The 17094-nt window shown below is 41.5% G+C and overlaps 1 protein-coding gene across 3 annotated transcripts in view; it reads left to right on the plus strand.

Moving 5' to 3' along the window:
- The window catches only part of ATP13A4 (ATPase 13A4), a 42011-nt gene that overhangs the window by 17937 nt on the left and 6980 nt on the right, over positions 1 to 17094 (plus strand). For all 3 annotated transcript variants that reach the window (XM_071752264.1, XM_071752261.1, XM_071752263.1), the window contains exons 12-28: positions 89 to 277; positions 573 to 634; positions 1355 to 1505; positions 2988 to 3074; positions 3772 to 3925; positions 4500 to 4611; positions 5707 to 5831; positions 6805 to 6968; positions 7821 to 7943; positions 8560 to 8639; positions 9316 to 9358; positions 10173 to 10282; positions 11093 to 11189; positions 11897 to 11969; positions 13338 to 13512; positions 13981 to 14195; positions 15618 to 15706. In XM_071752264.1, the coding sequence (XP_071608365.1) occupies positions 89 to 277; positions 573 to 634; positions 1355 to 1505; positions 2988 to 3074; positions 3772 to 3925; positions 4500 to 4611; positions 5707 to 5831; positions 6805 to 6968; positions 7821 to 7943; positions 8560 to 8639; positions 9316 to 9358; positions 10173 to 10282; positions 11093 to 11189; positions 11897 to 11969; positions 13338 to 13512; positions 13981 to 14195; positions 15618 to 15706 (2049 nt within the window). The remainder of the gene's footprint in view (positions 1 to 88; positions 278 to 572; positions 635 to 1354; positions 1506 to 2987; positions 3075 to 3771; positions 3926 to 4499; positions 4612 to 5706; positions 5832 to 6804; positions 6969 to 7820; positions 7944 to 8559; positions 8640 to 9315; positions 9359 to 10172; positions 10283 to 11092; positions 11190 to 11896; positions 11970 to 13337; positions 13513 to 13980; positions 14196 to 15617; positions 15707 to 17094) is intronic.

Consider the following 17094-nt stretch of genomic DNA (forward strand, 5'->3'; position numbering starts at 1 on the left):
GGAGGGGTGGAAGAAGGCTGCACTTAGATAATCCAAGCAGTACTTCTTGGCACCTTCTTGCTGATAACTGCCTTTTGCTTTTTGTCAGGAGGAAGCGGGTGAAGTGGTGAAGAAGACCTTGGATGTTGTCACTATTGCTGTACCCCCAGCTCTGCCAGCTGCCTTGACAACAGGGATCATTTATACTCAGCGAAGGCTGAAGAAAAAAGGCATCTTCTGCATCAGTCCACAAAGGATAAACATGTGTGGACAGCTGAACCTCATCTGCTTTGACAAAGTAACTACTTTTGTGGTCTTACACTCACTAGTAATGGGAGAGGGTGAGAGAGTCTGAGTTTTAATCAAGCCCTTCCATTGTATTTTAGGAATGCCCTGATGAATCCTTCATACTTAAGTTTATGTTGTCTGTTATGAACTGTTGTTTTGCTTGGAATCTAAGAATTGGCTGGCAATACTTTTGCTCTGCCCTGTGCTGGCATTTTCTGAACAGTAACTCCTTAAAATAAGTTTTGCTTTTTATTCCTCTTGGAGCTTTCTTGTGGAAGCTAATTTAAATGTACATTTTAACTTAGACTGGCACCCTAACAGAAGATGGCCTGGATCTTTGGGGCTTGCTGCCCTCTGAAAGAAACTGGTAAGGCTTCTTGACACACCAATGACATTTAAAGTTGGTGGGATAGTTTCTGGATTCTCCTCCTTGACGTATGAACAAATCTGAAAGACAATGTCAAACAGCAGTTTGAAGTTCCCCACGTTTAGATTTTCAGTGTTATTTCTACAGCCTCTGGAAAACAAGGTTGTTGCCTCATCCAAGGGGTCCTGCTGCTCATGAAAAGATCCAGCCACTGTGTCAGCATTTGGCACACGATGCCCAGGTGATGTAGTCTGTAGCAGACATGCTAGGTTAGAGCTGCAGTGGTGCCCCAGTCCTTTATGACAGGAAGTCACTGATACCGTGAGATTGCTGCTCAGTTCTTCAGTGCCCATATTTTTTCCCATTTACATTTCCAGAAATGTGTATGCACAAAAATTCCCAAACTTATGTCAGACTCACAGCTCAAGAGTCATTACACAAGCTGCAAGATTTTACCATTAAAATAGATTTACCATAATCTATTCTACTGTCCATTCCAATGGACTCTTTAACTATGGAGAATACACCTATTTTGAGCATGCATATTCCAGCCTTTAAAGGGTGCATAGGAAAGTGCTCAGAGGGGAGTACAAGTCCCTAGACACATGTCTGAGGTCTGACCACAAGATAGGCCCTTACCAGCCCCCTGGTTTAGGATTTTTTTTTTCTACGTTAGTCATATGTTTGGTGCTCTCTGATTATTTTTCTCTTCTGGGTTAGCTTCCAGGACATTTACAGATTCCCTGCAGAACACAACCTGCCTTGGGGACCAGTGTTCAAAGCAATGCTGGTTTGTCATTCACTGATTGTTTTGGAGGGCAAGATCCAAGGAGACCCACTGGATGTGAAAATGTTTGAGGCCACTAACTGGGTAAAGCTGTGCTTTGTTGTAATGGGAACAGTGGTGGGGAGTTTCCATATTCTCACAACAGGGAAATGTCTCAAGCCTTCCCATGCAAATGGCCACTTCCTATATAGAAGTAAAACAGCTAAAACACAGAAGGGATGCCACATGTCCATGCCTTTGGAGAAATATTCCTTGTTTCTGCCTAAGCTTTCACCTAGCTGTACTTTGAGCACTTAGCTCATTTGACTGGAAGTTGTGGACACCATGCAAACCCCACTGGGATATCAACACTGACTGTGGCTGTTGCTAGAAAACAAAAAGTCCCAAACCGGACTTATAAGCATATTAAGACTGCTTTTACAGAGCATGTAACAGACTTCTGAGAGCTTTGAATGGGATACAAGATTTTGACCTTTGTTATAGTGCTGTCAATGTGGAGATTTTTCTACCATCTTCAGATTTGAAATACCATGCTTCTATGACAGCACTGCTTTCAATCTCTGTCCCACTACCTACAAACAGCCTTCAGTTTTGCCATTTACTTTCTTACCAGCTGTGGGGTGGGGGGTGGAGTAGGAAAACAAGCATTATGAAAACTGAAAAGTTGTAAATCTCAGATGCATAAGAGGAAAACAGACCATGATTACCTGGTGGAAGGTAATCCATAAGCCATTTCTGATGCAAAATAAGAGTTTCAAGGCAGCATTAGCTACTGAGTGACAGCATCTGCACTTAACGTGTCTGCTTTTTGCCTGTAATATATATATACAAAACAGCCAAGTTTCAGGGAATAAACTATCTATATATATAACTATCTATAACTATTTTACCTGTAATATATATGTACAAAACAGCCAAGTTTCAGGGAATAAACTATCCAGTAATGACAGGAGTTGGAGGGTATTTTTCCCCAGTGGCATCACCTTGCAATCGTACCCTCAGATAGACACCAATCAAAGTTATAAATTAGGGAGGAATGATCCTGTTAAATAGTTCCTGTGAAACATGAATAATTGTGTGCCCTTTGACACCATAAAATAATTTTTTTCCTCACAGTCTGGTTGTGATGATTAAAAAATCCAGCTGATTTGTGAAGTACTTCAAGGGCAGGGAGGATGTCGCTTTCTACATTAACAAAACTCTTATTTATTATTTTCCCATTGGATTTATGTTATATCTAAACATCTATCTTTTATGCATACTTAAGTGGGTTGTAATGATTAAAGGATTTATTGTTAGTAAGAAAAGGTAATCTATTTTCTGTTCAAGAGTACAACAGTATCTTAGTGAAGTTAGTGAAGCTCTGGATTTGATTGCCAAGAGAGGCAGTGGGTGTTCCATCGCTGGAGCTTTTTAGTGTAACACACACACACATACCCACACACCCTCCTCAGGAATGAGTAAGATACCTTGTTTTGAGAGAAGGAAAACCCCTAAATGGTGTCTTGAAATTTCTTTCAGCTCTGCTGGTGCTGCACTCTGATTTTTTTGTCTTTTGATACATAGGTGATAGATGATTCAAGTGGGCATCATACTGAAGGACAAGAATCCACATGTACTACAGTTGTTAGACCTGGACCTAAAGCCAGCAATGTAAGCTATTTGCAAGATTCACATTCGTGGTCAAATTTAATTGCCACTGTAAGAGCTGCCTTTCAATAGAGAAACACTTAGTTGTCCTAATCCAAGACAGCTCTTCAACACTTCATCTTTCTTGAATTGCCTGCAGAGAGATTGCTTTGCTCTCTCTGATTAAAAAGAGATGCCTGGGGACCTTGCTGATCACAACAGAAGCAAGAGGATGATAGATGACAGATTGTCCAGCTCCAGAATTTGCCTGTCCTGCTGGCTTCAAATGCAACTCAAACTCAGCTAGTTGGGAAGATCTTAAAAGCACCTGGGACTGCAGTGGAGTCTGGTAGCTGATGTTACACCATTAGTGGTGACATACATCAAGGGGCATGCTTTCGGACACCCATTTTCCCCTTGAAAGACCAGTGTAAGACCCAGCAGTGTTGTGTTAAAGAAACAGGACTAGTGAGATCCTTTCAGTAAACTGCATCTAATAGTCTGCTAAAACTGTCAGTGAATTTTTCCTACTGTTTAGGCTAAATTTTTCCACACAAATTTCACCTTCCCTTTATATACCAGTCCTTTCTGTCCCACTATGACAAACCAGCCTGTTAAACATGTTTAGCTTCCTACAACTGACCAAAGGACAGGCATAAAATCCTTTGGCCTGAATTTAAAATTCTTGCTGCAGTATCTAATCCATTTGCTTTTCTCCTAGGCCCCAGTGGAAGGAGTTACCATTTTACATCAGTTTCCATTTTCTTCAGCCTTGCAGAGAATGTCTGTCATTGCTCAAGAAATTGGTGGGGAACAACAGGTCTTCACAAAAGGGGCTCCAGAAATGGTGGCCATGTTATGTAGAGCAGAAACAGGTAACTAACAATTATAAATGCTTCCTAGAAACGCATATGCATAAGTGACTTTTGATGGTTCAATGAAGTGGAAGGTCCAAATGACATTTCTGGGTTTATACTTTATACTTCAGCCTGAGAAGTTAGATTCTGTTGTGCTCCAAGTCTAAGGCTAAGCTCTCATAGAGCCATTTGTAGCAAAAGGACTGCTAAGAGATGAAAGCAAATGCCAACTCGTGTACTAGGTGTACAGTCTCTGCCAGAATAGATATTTGAAAAAGTTGTTTACTGGTCTAGAATACACCAAAAAAAAGTTGTCTTTTTTCTCAAGCTTGGGAGGGCAGCTAGAAGAACACAGCTCCTTCACAACACTGTGGAAGTCTTTGCAAAATAGTTTAGGATCCAAAAGGCAAAGTGTCAGAGGGGAGACAATGATTTTCTTATTGTGCAAAATTCAGTTCAGCAGCTTTCCTTGATGTCCTGTTCGTAGATTATAGGTGTACCTGCACTCTGGGATAGAAACCTTCCTTTCTCCAAGGCTTCCTCTTATTAGAAAGCAGTCAAATGCCCTGATGCCTTTTCCTCTTTTGCACAGTCCCGTCGAACTTTGAAAGCAGACTTCTGCTCTACACAGCACAGGGCTTCAGGGTCATTGGACTGGCAGGTAAATCTCTGCAGTCAGGGAAGCAATCTACTGATCTAACAAGGTAAGCTGTAGACTGCTTCTTATCAGTCACATTCAGCCATGGGCTAGCAGTGCCACAACCCTGCCAAAAGCAGGGCTGTTGTACAGAGTTTTGTTAGATTTAGATGGGAGGGAATTTGATTTAAATCTGAATATAGGTCTGCCTGAGAATGGGTAGAGGGCACTTCCCTCCTCCATGCTTATGTATGGTACATGCCCAGAATCCTTGCACATTTCTTAAGTTGGGATCAACAGAGGAAGTAAAATTCTAGTATACACCTCCCTCAGTCATCATTTCATCTTTTTTTCTACTCTTAATATTATCTCTTTGATTAAGCAAAGGCAGCAGATGACCCCCGTTACACCACTTGTTATCTAGCTCAGCATAGTCATCAAAATATCTTCTGCTTCTGTCTTGGCCCAGTCCTTTAGCTTTCCAGCTTTAGCTCTCTTTAGTTTCTAGAGAAGCCAGCAAACTGTTCTGCTATGCTTATGGTATTAGTTTTCCGCAAGTCGCAAACAAAACCATCTACGCATGAATCCATCGGCTTTTACCCAAATCCCTCCAGCTTTTGCCAGTTATACTTCAGAAACATCTCTTCTGAAACACTTGCAGTTACTTAGTATCTGGTGTCCTTTCCGTTCACTAGCTGCAGGTCCTAATGCGGATCAGTCTCACTTGCTCTTTCCCGGGGCTTTTTGCTTTGCTGAAAAGGCCAATGACAGGGAGGCAAAGTGCAAGTGGTTTGTTTAATTCTTGTGACAAGTGTCATAACAGACCTATCCAACCCAATAAGCAAATGTGCGTGATATGGCCTAGATTTTGCAGTTGTGTGTGCAATTACAGCATACGTGATGTATATACTGCCAGGAGACAAAAGAAGACTGGAGGTCAAATGCAAGATCAACTGTGAAAGCAGTGACTATTCAGGCACCACCAGGCTCAGCTGCTGTGGATGTCATGCAAGTGTTTGGCATCACCTCTTCCTTACTACACTGGCTAAAATAAGTGTTTTAAAGATGGTCAAGTTATAACTAGCTATCAGCAAATTCAATGCAAAAACAGGCCAAAGGCAAAATGAAGAATTAAATCTGTCTGTCTGTTCTTCACTCTTAGGGAGGAGGTGGAATCTGATCTGACATTCCTGGGTCTGCTGATAATGGAGAATCGATTAAAAAGGGAAACAAAGCCTGTCCTGGAAGAGCTCAGTGCTGCCTGCATCAGGAGTGTTATGGTCACAGGTATCTAAACAGTGTGGATTATTGATGTGGCCCCTGGTCTAGCCAGGGAGTTCAACAACATTTGAGTGAACAGTCTTCTGCTTTGTTACCCCCCCCTGGTAGGCAGGTGCAGGCATTTGTATTGTTGAGGCAATTTTAGTGCAAGAAGCATCTGTGTTGTAATAATGACATGAGATGAACCAAACAGGCTTATGCCCCTGACAACTTCACTGGGCTATGTTTTCCTAACTTAGAACCTTCCACAACAGATCAGAGTCTTCCTGTTCCTCTGATACTTTCCACTGAGCCCATTTTTTCTCCCTGGTAAGGTTATCAGATGACATGCACACAACCATGTCATGCAAGATCCATTCATGAAATCCTCTTCTAATAAATGAGCAGAGATGGAACATGGATGCCAGTACAAATCACTGAACCTTATGACATCTGGTAACTCATGCCTACCAGTCCCCATTTATGCCTTTTTTTTTCTTGAAGGGATGGTTTGGGTTTTGATAGAGTAACCTCCTGGTTTTACTTGGTCCAAAGACATTTTGCTAGCAGTCTCACAGATCTTATTTTCTTGGGCTTTTGCTCTTTCAGCACACATCCTACACCAAAGTGATCTAAGGCCAGTTGGTGAGAACCAGTAACACTAGCAGCAACTTAGGAGCAAATTCCCTATTATTTTTTGTCTCAAACACATAAAACACCACATTCCCCATCTAGATTTCTTCAAGGTGAAGATGAAAGTATTTAATCTCTAGATGAAAATAAAAATACTTCCTTTCTGGAAGAAAGTATGTTTAATTATTGAGACAGCTGTTATCTGCAAAGTTTTGATATTTATCAAAAACTTTCTTAGACACAGAAATATTACCAATTCTTGGAGATATATTTGAAAATTTGGAGTTCAGGAGAGGACTAATGTTTTCTTCATAAACAGTCTCTCATTGCAGAAATTTTTAGATAACATTCCTTTTGACTTTTCTAGGTGACAACATTCAGACAGCTATAACCATTGCCAAAAATGCTGGGATGATTTCTCCAATGAGCAGAGTAATTCTTGTGGAAGCAAAAAAATTACCTGAGTCTCATTCAGCATCTATAACCTGGAAACCACTTGAAGAAAACAAAACAGAAGAATATGGAAACCTGGTGAGCATATAAGGAGCAGGTGTTGTGCAGCAGGAAAACAAAATAAACTGTAATGCTTTATATAATGCAGTGGGGTTATGCTAGTATTACAGATACAAGTCATTCACTATCATCTGCATGTCAGAATGTTATGTGCTAGAAAAGTATTCAAAAAGAAGGGATCTTTATAAAAATACACTCCTCTAGAGCTTCTTTTGAGGCATATTATGTTGGGAACACGTTTTTGCTAACTGCTTAGCTATGTTTGAGAACAGCTTTGCAGAAACACAGGACAGATTTGTGTCTAGCTCTCATGCTTAGCTGATGCTAGTTTAAAGCATACTTCCTTTCCCTGCAAGGTAAATTTGAGAGTATAGGTGTGGGCTTATAATCTATGGAACTGCACTGAATGAACCAGCCCTGTTCAAGCAGGCAGAGGGTAAGCACTTCCCCATACCTGCAAAATTAAAATGTAGATTAAATGTTGAGAAATTCTATACACACTGTGAAGCATAGACTATCTGTGCTAAGGAATTGGATTTCATCAAGCATGACCATAAAGAAAATGAGACAGACTGTTACTTTCTCCTAAAAGACCAGGTTTGAAGTTAGTAGGCAAGCTCTACAGTGACTGTTAATGGGCCACTTTCTACCAAAGCTCAGCCTGAGCTGCATATTGACTGTCACATTGAATGTCATACCTAAATTCCTTTACAAATCCAGGCAAAGGCAAGGACTGGGAGACTCAGGTCTTCCAGAGTTTTCAAAAGATCCATCCCCATGGTATGTAATTTTCTTTGTCTGTAGTAGTGCTTGTGAATATAGTGGATTTTGAGGGCTTGGGAGCAGCACTTATTCTGCCTTCTTTTATAGGAGCATGACAGTCAGACTGGAGGAAGAATCAGTCTGGCGTTGGGAACAAGCCAGTATCATTTTGCCATGAGTGGAAAATCTTATCAAATTGTAGTACAGCATTTCAGGCACTTCCTTCCAAAGGTAAGACCTGGATTATTTCACTGAGGTAGGTTTGCCATTCAGTAGATTTGGATTGTCCTGTTATAATTAGCTGAAGAGATCTGTACCATGACATCTTTTCGAACAATTCTAAACCTGAAATACTTAAGGGCTGGATGAATCTCCGATACTAATGTATTAGGAAGCATCTGACAATCCCTGGATTTTTTCTGCAAATTAGAGGGGCAAAACTGCCTCACAGTGTTTTTAGTGTGAGGACATGACTTAAAACATTTGTACAGCACTGGTTCTGTCATATTTTGGAGAACAGGAGAAAGCATGATACTACACATCCTGCAATTCAGTATGACATTTCTGTTTTTTAGAAAGGATAGTCTCAAATCTGTGCCCGGTAATCTGTGTTCATCAGGTAACTCAAATGACACACTAGGCCTCATGTCCTTATTGTCGTTGTTTTTGTTTTTTAAAATAGTTATTAAGATACCTTTTACCTTTGATCATTATCTTTTCCTGATGGGAGTCTAGAATTAGTTGTTTCAAATGTGAATTTTTGGTGATTATAATCCCAATTATCACTGAAATCACCATGACTCTTTCCTCAAGTGCTTAAAAAGTCACTTCTTTTTTCTCCTTACAGCTCCTGCTGAATGGAACAGTTTTTGCTAGAATGTCTCCTGGTCAGAAATCCAGCCTTGTAGAAGAGTTTCAAAAGCTGGAGTAAGTTCGTAACGAGTGCTAAGAGTCAGGAAGAATTTCCAGGCTTGAAAGGAGCATAGTAAGAGGTAGCTTTTGTCTAACAAAGCATTTCCTGGAAGCGCAAAACCTGGAACTTCCACAGACATACTACTTGCCAGTTAAATTCCAAAAGCCTATTAAAGAAGAGACACTGAAGTTCATGTTGGTTTGGCAGCTCATCAAAGACCTGACAACCCCATGATTCTGGTTTTGATTCTTTTGAATGAATCTGGTTTTGATTCTTTTTGATTTTTCACATCATCCTTCATTCTTCTCTTTGTGGGTCTGAAAAAGGAGTGCCACGTGTCTACCTAAGATTTTTAGGAATATCTCCCATCACTGTTATTATTGACCTTAAACCCAGTGAGGAAAGGAGGCTGAGTCTGTTGTAGTGAGCATAAAATTCAATGTGAATGTATTCTGCAGTCTGTCACAGCACGTGCTCTTTACTGTAGGCATATCTCAGGTGCACACCCAAGGCTCATGCACAGTCCAGGGTCCTGAGTTTATATTTCAGTCTTTCAGCTTTCCAGAAGGGCTTTTAATAAAAAATTCACATGACTTGTGTCAATGAATCACATGGAGGAGGTTCTCATTCTCTCCTGTTTATAGGTCTCACTTTCCTCAGAACTGAACTGTAGGTCACTTTGTTTTTTAGTTACTTTGTGGGCATGTGTGGAGATGGAGCCAATGACTGCGGGGTAAGTGAAAATTCTTTGCAATACATTTACTTAAAAGATGAGAAATTAATGCAATCCCAGCAGAATATCCTAGACTGAGCACAGGCTGGAGATGGGAGTGCTCTGCTTATTCATGGAGCTGCTATACTGGCACCAGAATCAATTCAGGCCTGATCCCATAGTGTGGTTCTTGCTAGGCAAGAGGTGTCCTAGGCAGAAATTTTTTCAGTTTGTGGCCTCAAGGACTGATGCATTTCCTTTACAAAAAACACCACAGGATTCTCCAAATCCTCCAATGGTATTTCTGTCAACATGTTCAGTTGTCTGTAGATGGAGAAAACTGGAACAAGGAGGAGTGTCCATAGTGAACAACTGTAGCCCTACAAGTTTTTTGTAAATGCACACTTTAGAACTGCAAGGAAGTTGGTTTTTCTTTTTTCCAAAAGGAAGGGCCTGTGTTCAGGAAGGACTCAAACAAAATCCCAAGGATTCTCCTGGGAGAAGCAAGCAGAGAACCTAGACTGTCTACGTAAGGTGTGATTGCAAATAAGTGCTGACAGAGGCAGACCCAAACCTGTCTTCTGCAAGTGGTAGTGTGCAGCTTTGGGGTCTGTAGAAAATGGACTTTCCCATGCTGTCCTCCCTGTTCTTGTTCTGGACCCAATGCCTCAACCACATCCCACTGAAGGAACCTTTTGTGTAGAGCACACCCAGGGAGTTAAGAGGGACTACTGTTCTCAGGACATATCCTGTAATAAGGAGCCACTTCTTGGGTGACATGTCAGTTGCTGCAGCTTCCTGGTTTGTGAGTGCTCAAGAAGAATGTGACTTTCAGGCTTTGAAAGTGGCGCACGCAGGGATATCACTGTCGGAGCAGGAGGCGTCTGTGGCTTCACCTTTCACATCCAGAACCCCCAGCATAGCATGTGTGCCAGAGCTAATCAGGTAAACATGGGGTTTTGTTTCCTATTACACAAAGAGATAGTTCCCATTCCTCTCATCTATTAATGTTGGTGTTCCCAACAGGCTAGAATGTATATATCTAGAGAAAAAGAAATGTCGTCAATCTAATATTGCCATTTGCCTAATTCCCATCTGAAATTCCTTTAAGTTATATTAATTCCCTCAGTACTATAGGTGAAGGGTAGCTACAGCTGAGCTTTATGTCATTAGCAGTATTTTAAGTGCAAAACAAATAGCTAGATGAACAATGCTCCATAAAGGTGAATCAAATGTCCCCAACTCAATCTGTACACTGTTGTTAGGCTCTGCCTCTGGTACCCTATGTAGGCAAAATATGAGCATCTGTTGTTCCAGGGTCATGATTTTGTTTACTAGTACAGATGAATAACTAGGGAGGGTTTGTTACCCTCACTGAATACTATATGCTCACTTTAGGAGGAGTGGACTTATGAGTTTTAACTCACTGAACAGCTCTTTGGCTTTATATGCTTTTCCTCATATGGAGTTGTTACCTATGCTATCAATGTCAGCAGGAAAACTTCGTGGGGAAAACTGTAGTCTTGGGAACACAGATGACTGGAATCAAGCCCTTTTGCTTGCAGCAAGATTTCTGCAAGTCAAGATTTTACTTTCATTTAGGCCAGATTTTATTTCTTTCACCTCCCCCCCAACAAAGTATTAGCAGAAACTTCTCTATTCATGACCCACCCTTGTTTTCTAAACAGTGTTTTGAGAGGCAACAGGAGCAGACCCATCCCTTAATTGCTGTCCTTTATTCATGTCTTCACACAGGGAAGGCCGTGCTGCCCTTGTCACTTCCTTCTGTATGTTTAAATACATGGCACTCTACAGCACCATTCAGTACCTTGGTGTTCTCCTGCTGTACTGGGTATGTCTGGGGAACATGTTGGCTAGAACTGGATGAGCTACTGTTTTGTTGCAGGAGGACCATGGCATAAAAGCCACAATAAAACTAGGTTTTTGGAGCTGCAAACTTCTGTGATGTGTTCATATGGTCCTCCTGTACCTGAGGCTGAAAACTGGAATCTTCCTGTTAACTTCAGACAGTGGGCTCAAGATCCAATCTGAGCAAAAACAATTGAGATACTGGATGTTATTTTGGCTGAGGGCATATGTCTGCAAACAGGGAGATTCTGTTGGAAGCGTATGCTGTTCAAATTTATTCAGTATTTAAAGCATGAATTAACTTCATAGTAAGCAAAATCCCCTGGAGTGCCTTAAACCACTTTTGCATGACTTCTTCCCAAACAGAGATGAAGGCTTTGCATTCAGAAGTCACCAAACATTGAGAAATCATGTCTCTTCAAATACTCTTCTTATTTTATTGAGTGAACTTGAAGCATCATTAATTTGGAAAATGCATAGAATGGGAGTATCCATTGAAGGCTGAATGATGACAATTCTATTGTCAGGGATTGCATGGTTCCCTTATCGGTTGAGTAGCATTTCAGAACAAACAGCAGAGAATTAGCTCCATGAAAATAATACAGCTTTCTGGAGGTGATACAAACAAGCCCATGGCTAATGTCTGATTTGTGTTTTGCTTTGTTTTTTTCTTTGTGTTTCTCTTTTCAGCAACTAAACTCCTTTGGAAATTACCAATTTTTGTTCCAAGATCTGGCTATTACCACTGTAATTGGTGTGACAAGTAAGCCCCTTAGTCATCCTATGTATTAATGAGGCAACAGTCTCAAATATATTTCACTTCCTTGATAATGCGTAATTCCTTTTACAGAAAGGAAAAAAAAAAGAGGCTACACAGAGCATATGATGTTAAGATTAGTAGAGGAGGTGATTTGCTTGAGAAAAGCTCTGAAATAAGATGGGTAATTCTTAGTGGTGCATTTGCTGAACACATAGGTTGTTGATAACTGGGATGTTATCTCTAGAATTAAAGGTAAAAACAAACCCAATGCAATTGAAAGCCTGTTCAGGCTTTCTCTTGTTGATTTGGGAAGGTATATTAAGAAGATACCTAAGGCTATATACCCAAATGAAAAACTGTAGAGATCAACACTTTTTTCAAACAGCTCCTCTTTGAAGCTGTGTAGGCAAGAGGCATGAGAGTACAGAGAGTTAAAAATAGAGAAGAAATTTCAGAAGTCAGACACTAAAGAGCAGGAACTTGTAGAAAAAGAGAGGAAACCAGTCCTGGAATGGGAAGAGAATCGTGGAATGGTTTGGGTTGGAAGGGACCTTCAAGATCATCTAGTTCCAATCCTTCTGCATGGGCAGAGACACCTCCCACTAGACCATACGGCTCAAAGTCTCATCCAGTCTCTCCTTGAATCCTTCCAGGCATGAGATAGAGTAAGTGCAGGGAGAGGTTTAGAAGCAGGAAAGGAAAGGGGCATGAAAAGCATATAACGAGACTAGTAGTTGTCTTCCATCCCTGCTGGAACACAGACAACTGGAAAAGGCCCTGACTGATTCAAACCTAAAAGGGTCAGCCACAATACCAAGTGTTAAAAGTTACCTTGCTTTAAGTAGCCCATTTGGAACACAGCACCAAGGCTTTCTATACTTCTTCTACTCAAAGGTCAGGTAACTTTGTAAACCTAAGAACAGAGCAAAACCTGCTGGGTTATCTAATGCAGCCCTCTACCAGCTCAAATGACTGGGCACTAGGCGCGTAGTCGAGGAGGATGCACAGAACTTGGGCAACAAAAAATCTCAAGCCACAGTTGACAAGTGACTGAAAGAGAATGGGAGAGCTTGAGAGTATCCTTATGACCTTGGGCCTGTAGCCAAACAAAACAGAAATCCAAGATTTTATTTTCCAGAAATGCCTCGTCACAGTCAGATGCCATTATTTAACCTTTTCTGTGACCAATATGATTTTATAAGAAAATAGCTCTGAATTTTGTACTTGATATAGTATTTGTATGTATTATTAAAATAATAACAGACTGTAAAATTGCTGGCCATTGATAACAGTCAGTAATATACAGCAGCACTGCTTGTATTTTGGGCACACCAGTGTCCACTCTAGTAAACATGTCTGTGCATGTTTCAGTGAGTTTCACAGGTGCCTATCCAAAGCTGGTTCCCTACAGGCCTCCTAGCCAACTCATCTCTCCCCCATTGCTGCTCTCTGTTGTACTTAACATCCTCTTCAGCCTCAGCATGCAGATTTTTGGGTTTGTCATGGTCCAGGAGCAGCCTTGGTATTCCAAGACAAATATATACAGGTAGGTGCTTTTCTCGTGACTCTGGGTGCTGCAGGGCAGACCTAGTGGTACAGGTCTGCATGATATTATTGATGAGCTTAGCTACAGGCCTGAGCAGCAGCTGCGGACCCTGAGCAGCTTCACAGGGTGCAAACACATTGACCATTGTTTTCTGCAGGTCTCTAAGCTCTCCAGCAATTCTGCTGTGCAGCACAGTGCATATGGTGAGAATGCTTCTGTTCAGCACAACCTGGAGTGTTTGTTTGCAGGGAGGACCAGGGTATCTAAGCAGGTTTGAGCTCAGGCTCTGCCAAGTTCAGCGAGTTCAACCCAGTGGGTATGACTGAGGACATTGCCAATAGGCTACATCCTTGTGATAGCAGGAACAAATTATGGCTGTGAGGGAGGGTTCCTGATAGTGGCAGTGGAAACTGGGGGAAATGATCAGGACAGTGGTCATTAGCTGACCTGTGTGACACTCTTTTTCAGTGCCTGCCTCTTAGTGAACAACCACACTGAGAATTCTTCCTCTATTTTCATCTCGGGGCTCCATAACATGAGAGATGGAGACTATGGGCAAGAGGACAACGGTTTCAAGAGCTATGAAAACACTACAGTGTGGCTGCTAAGTACCATCAACTGCCTCATCGTAGCACTAGTGTTTTCCAAGGGAAAGCCTTTCAGGCAACCCATCTACACAAACTGTAAGTGTGTGGAGGGAGGGATCTGTGAGTAAGTCAGGTCAGGAAGTCAATTCACTAGGGAAAAATTAAAACTTGACCAAATCAAAGCCAGTCAAAAAAGAACAACGCCAGTATCAGATTTCTAAACCACTAAAGGACCCATTTTCAGAAGTTTTAGTGCCAGTGGCCTCCCGTTACCGTCAGCTCTCTGAGGTGTGCCTGCACTTTGTGCTTCTGTACTGCTGGAAACTTGTCCCTGGCACTTGGATTTCTGATACACACAAATGGAGTTTGAAAAAAACTTCAAAGGAGTAGCAGAAAGATGGTGGTGGCTGGCAGAAGCATCACATTACTTCATGTAGCCTGAACAAGACATCTCAACAAGAGCCAGAGTTAGGTGGCTTCACATTCCTTTAGTCTTTGCAATAACTCTGGAAGAGTACTATGCCTGTCTACCCAAAGCATGTTGATTGAGGAGTATTTGAGAGAACTCGATATTCAGGGCATACTTCAGGACCCATCTCAGAAAAAAACACACAATGAAATGTGAGCATTCACAAAGGCCCTGTTTCCTATTCCAGAATCAGAGACTTTTAGCATTTTCTAACTCTGTGACCACTAACTTCTTTAAAGAGGAAACATCAAAGGAGACAATAACTTGAAGGAGCTGTAGGGAAGTCTAATAGGTCTCTTCTCCCTCTGAAAGACTGTCATGTGAAGGGAAGATGAGTACATGTGATTGTGGCAGTTCTGGAAGTTGCAATGAGGCACAGGAGAGCTGTTCTTTGTGAACAAAGAGTTAAATTAATTCTGCCGGCTTCATGGTTTAGGTGTTTTGATATATTAATAGTGAGGAGGGAACATTTTTTCCTAAATAGCAGAGAGTGGGTTTCCCAGTACCAGGCAAAACCAGAATGAGTGGCTGATAGTGTCAAGTTTGGTGCATACCAGCTGAAGAGGAAATGGAATTTATTCATGATTGGGACATCTGTCTATGGATGGGGAGGGCAACAGATTCTTCATTATTTAAGCTATTTAAATCCTGATTGAGAGCAAGGTCTTGATATCACTGAAAATGAGGACAGAGTTCCTAATCATAGGAACAAGAGCAAGACTACATCCTGGACATCTTCCTGAGTGACAGGAGACTGAGCTCAGAGTGAGACTCGCTGGAAGGCTCTAAGGCTTCTCAGACCTGAGAAGTCAGATCAAAAGTTCAGAGGACTTGTCTGGCATTTAAATCTGTGACTACAAGGCTTGTCCCAGCTTCAAATATATCTGCTTGACTGAGTAAAACTGGGGTTTTACTGTCTTCATTTTTCTTTTGCTGAAAGTTTCTTCCTATCTTGCAGATTACTTTTTTTTTGACTGACACAGGTAAAGGCAAGCAGCTGAGATTGCTCATAGACTTGTGCTTTTATTTGCTTGTTCTTGTTCCTTTAGATGTGTTCCTACTGGTGCTCACAGTGCAGCTGGGCGTTTGCCTCTTGTTGGTGTTTGCTGATATTGATGATCTCTACTCTAAGATGGATGTGAGTATTGGTGTGTTTTTCTTCTTACTGCCAGTCCCATTGTAATTGCACTAAGATTGTTTTTAACAAACGGCACAAACTTTTGTGGGGATCAATGGCACATCTAAAGACAAATCAAGTTTAAAGAGATGTGTTTTGGATGACTGGATTGAAGAACCTTCTGGACATGCAGTAGCTCTAAACTAAGATCCGTGCATACTGACAACTGGACAACTACACTTGTACTTTTTGATTGTTTCAGCTCATTGTCCATGCAGCAAAAGGTGATATGACTAAGCTTAGCATGCTTGGTGTGTTGGTGGCTTGATAGTTGTGAAGCCAGAGAAGAAAGGGGCCAGGACCTGCACATTTAAAATAAAGCACGATGCACTTTTCTAGGCTGTGCTACTCTGTACACAAATGTACTTTCCAGGACAGGGTTGTTAGTGGAGCTGGCAATTAGTATGTTGAGGCTGGGAGACGTTAAACACCTCCACCATCACACAGACTTGTAGTAGGAGTCACAGGAACAAAACAAGAAAAGCAGCACACGGGTATTTTTTCAGTACATTTGTAATCAGAACGATTAAGTGTGGTGGTTTTGAATAACAAGTACTGAATGCAATGCTGCTTCCATCTCTGTATGTTTGTGTGACAGTTAGTAAGTGGATTTAGGAACAGAAATAATGAAACATGAAAAAAGAAACACAGACGAGGGGAATGGACCTGGATTCTGAATGCGGCTCAGCAGGCAGGCCCAGTTAAAGAGTCTGCCACGAGATGGCACTTTAAAGCAAGCCATAGACCTGCTGGGGACTGTGGGGACACAGGATATCGTGGGCATTGCAGCTAAAATGCGTTCGAGAAGAACGGCAAAACTCCTGGGCTGTCTGGATTTGCTGAAAAGGGAAAAGAAGGGAGTGACAATAACAAATTCGGCAATGTCCTGGCCCTAGAGAAACTGCTGCTCCGAATTTTGGATCTGAGGTGCATGTCCAAAATAATCTGAACTACAAACAGAAAGCCAGTGATGCCAGCTGTGGGAAACTCAAGCTGGGTTTGGACCTGAAATATTCAAGACTTCAAACCACTTCCTATGTTAGAAAGAAAGGAAGTATTTAGATTTCCTATTGCAGTTCTGCAGTATGGTTTTCCCTGTTGAATCATAAGTTTAAAAGCATCTGTACCAATACCAATAATTCCTCAAGACAAGTAGCAGTGTTGGCTGATCAGCAGTGTATGACCAGTGTGGGATTCTGGCTTTTGATGACACAAAGTTGGTGAAGGGTCTAGAGCCCAAGTCTTAGGAGTAGCAGCTGAAGGAGCTGGAGTAGTTTAATCTGGACAAAAGAAGGCTGAGTGGAGACCTCATCACTCTGTAACCACCTGAAAGGAGGTTTTAGTGAGGG

Source organism: Heliangelus exortis, chromosome 9 (assembly GCF_036169615.1).
Source record: "Heliangelus exortis chromosome 9, bHelExo1.hap1, whole genome shotgun sequence".
Lineage (NCBI taxonomy): Eukaryota > Metazoa > Chordata > Aves > Apodiformes > Trochilidae > Heliangelus > Heliangelus exortis.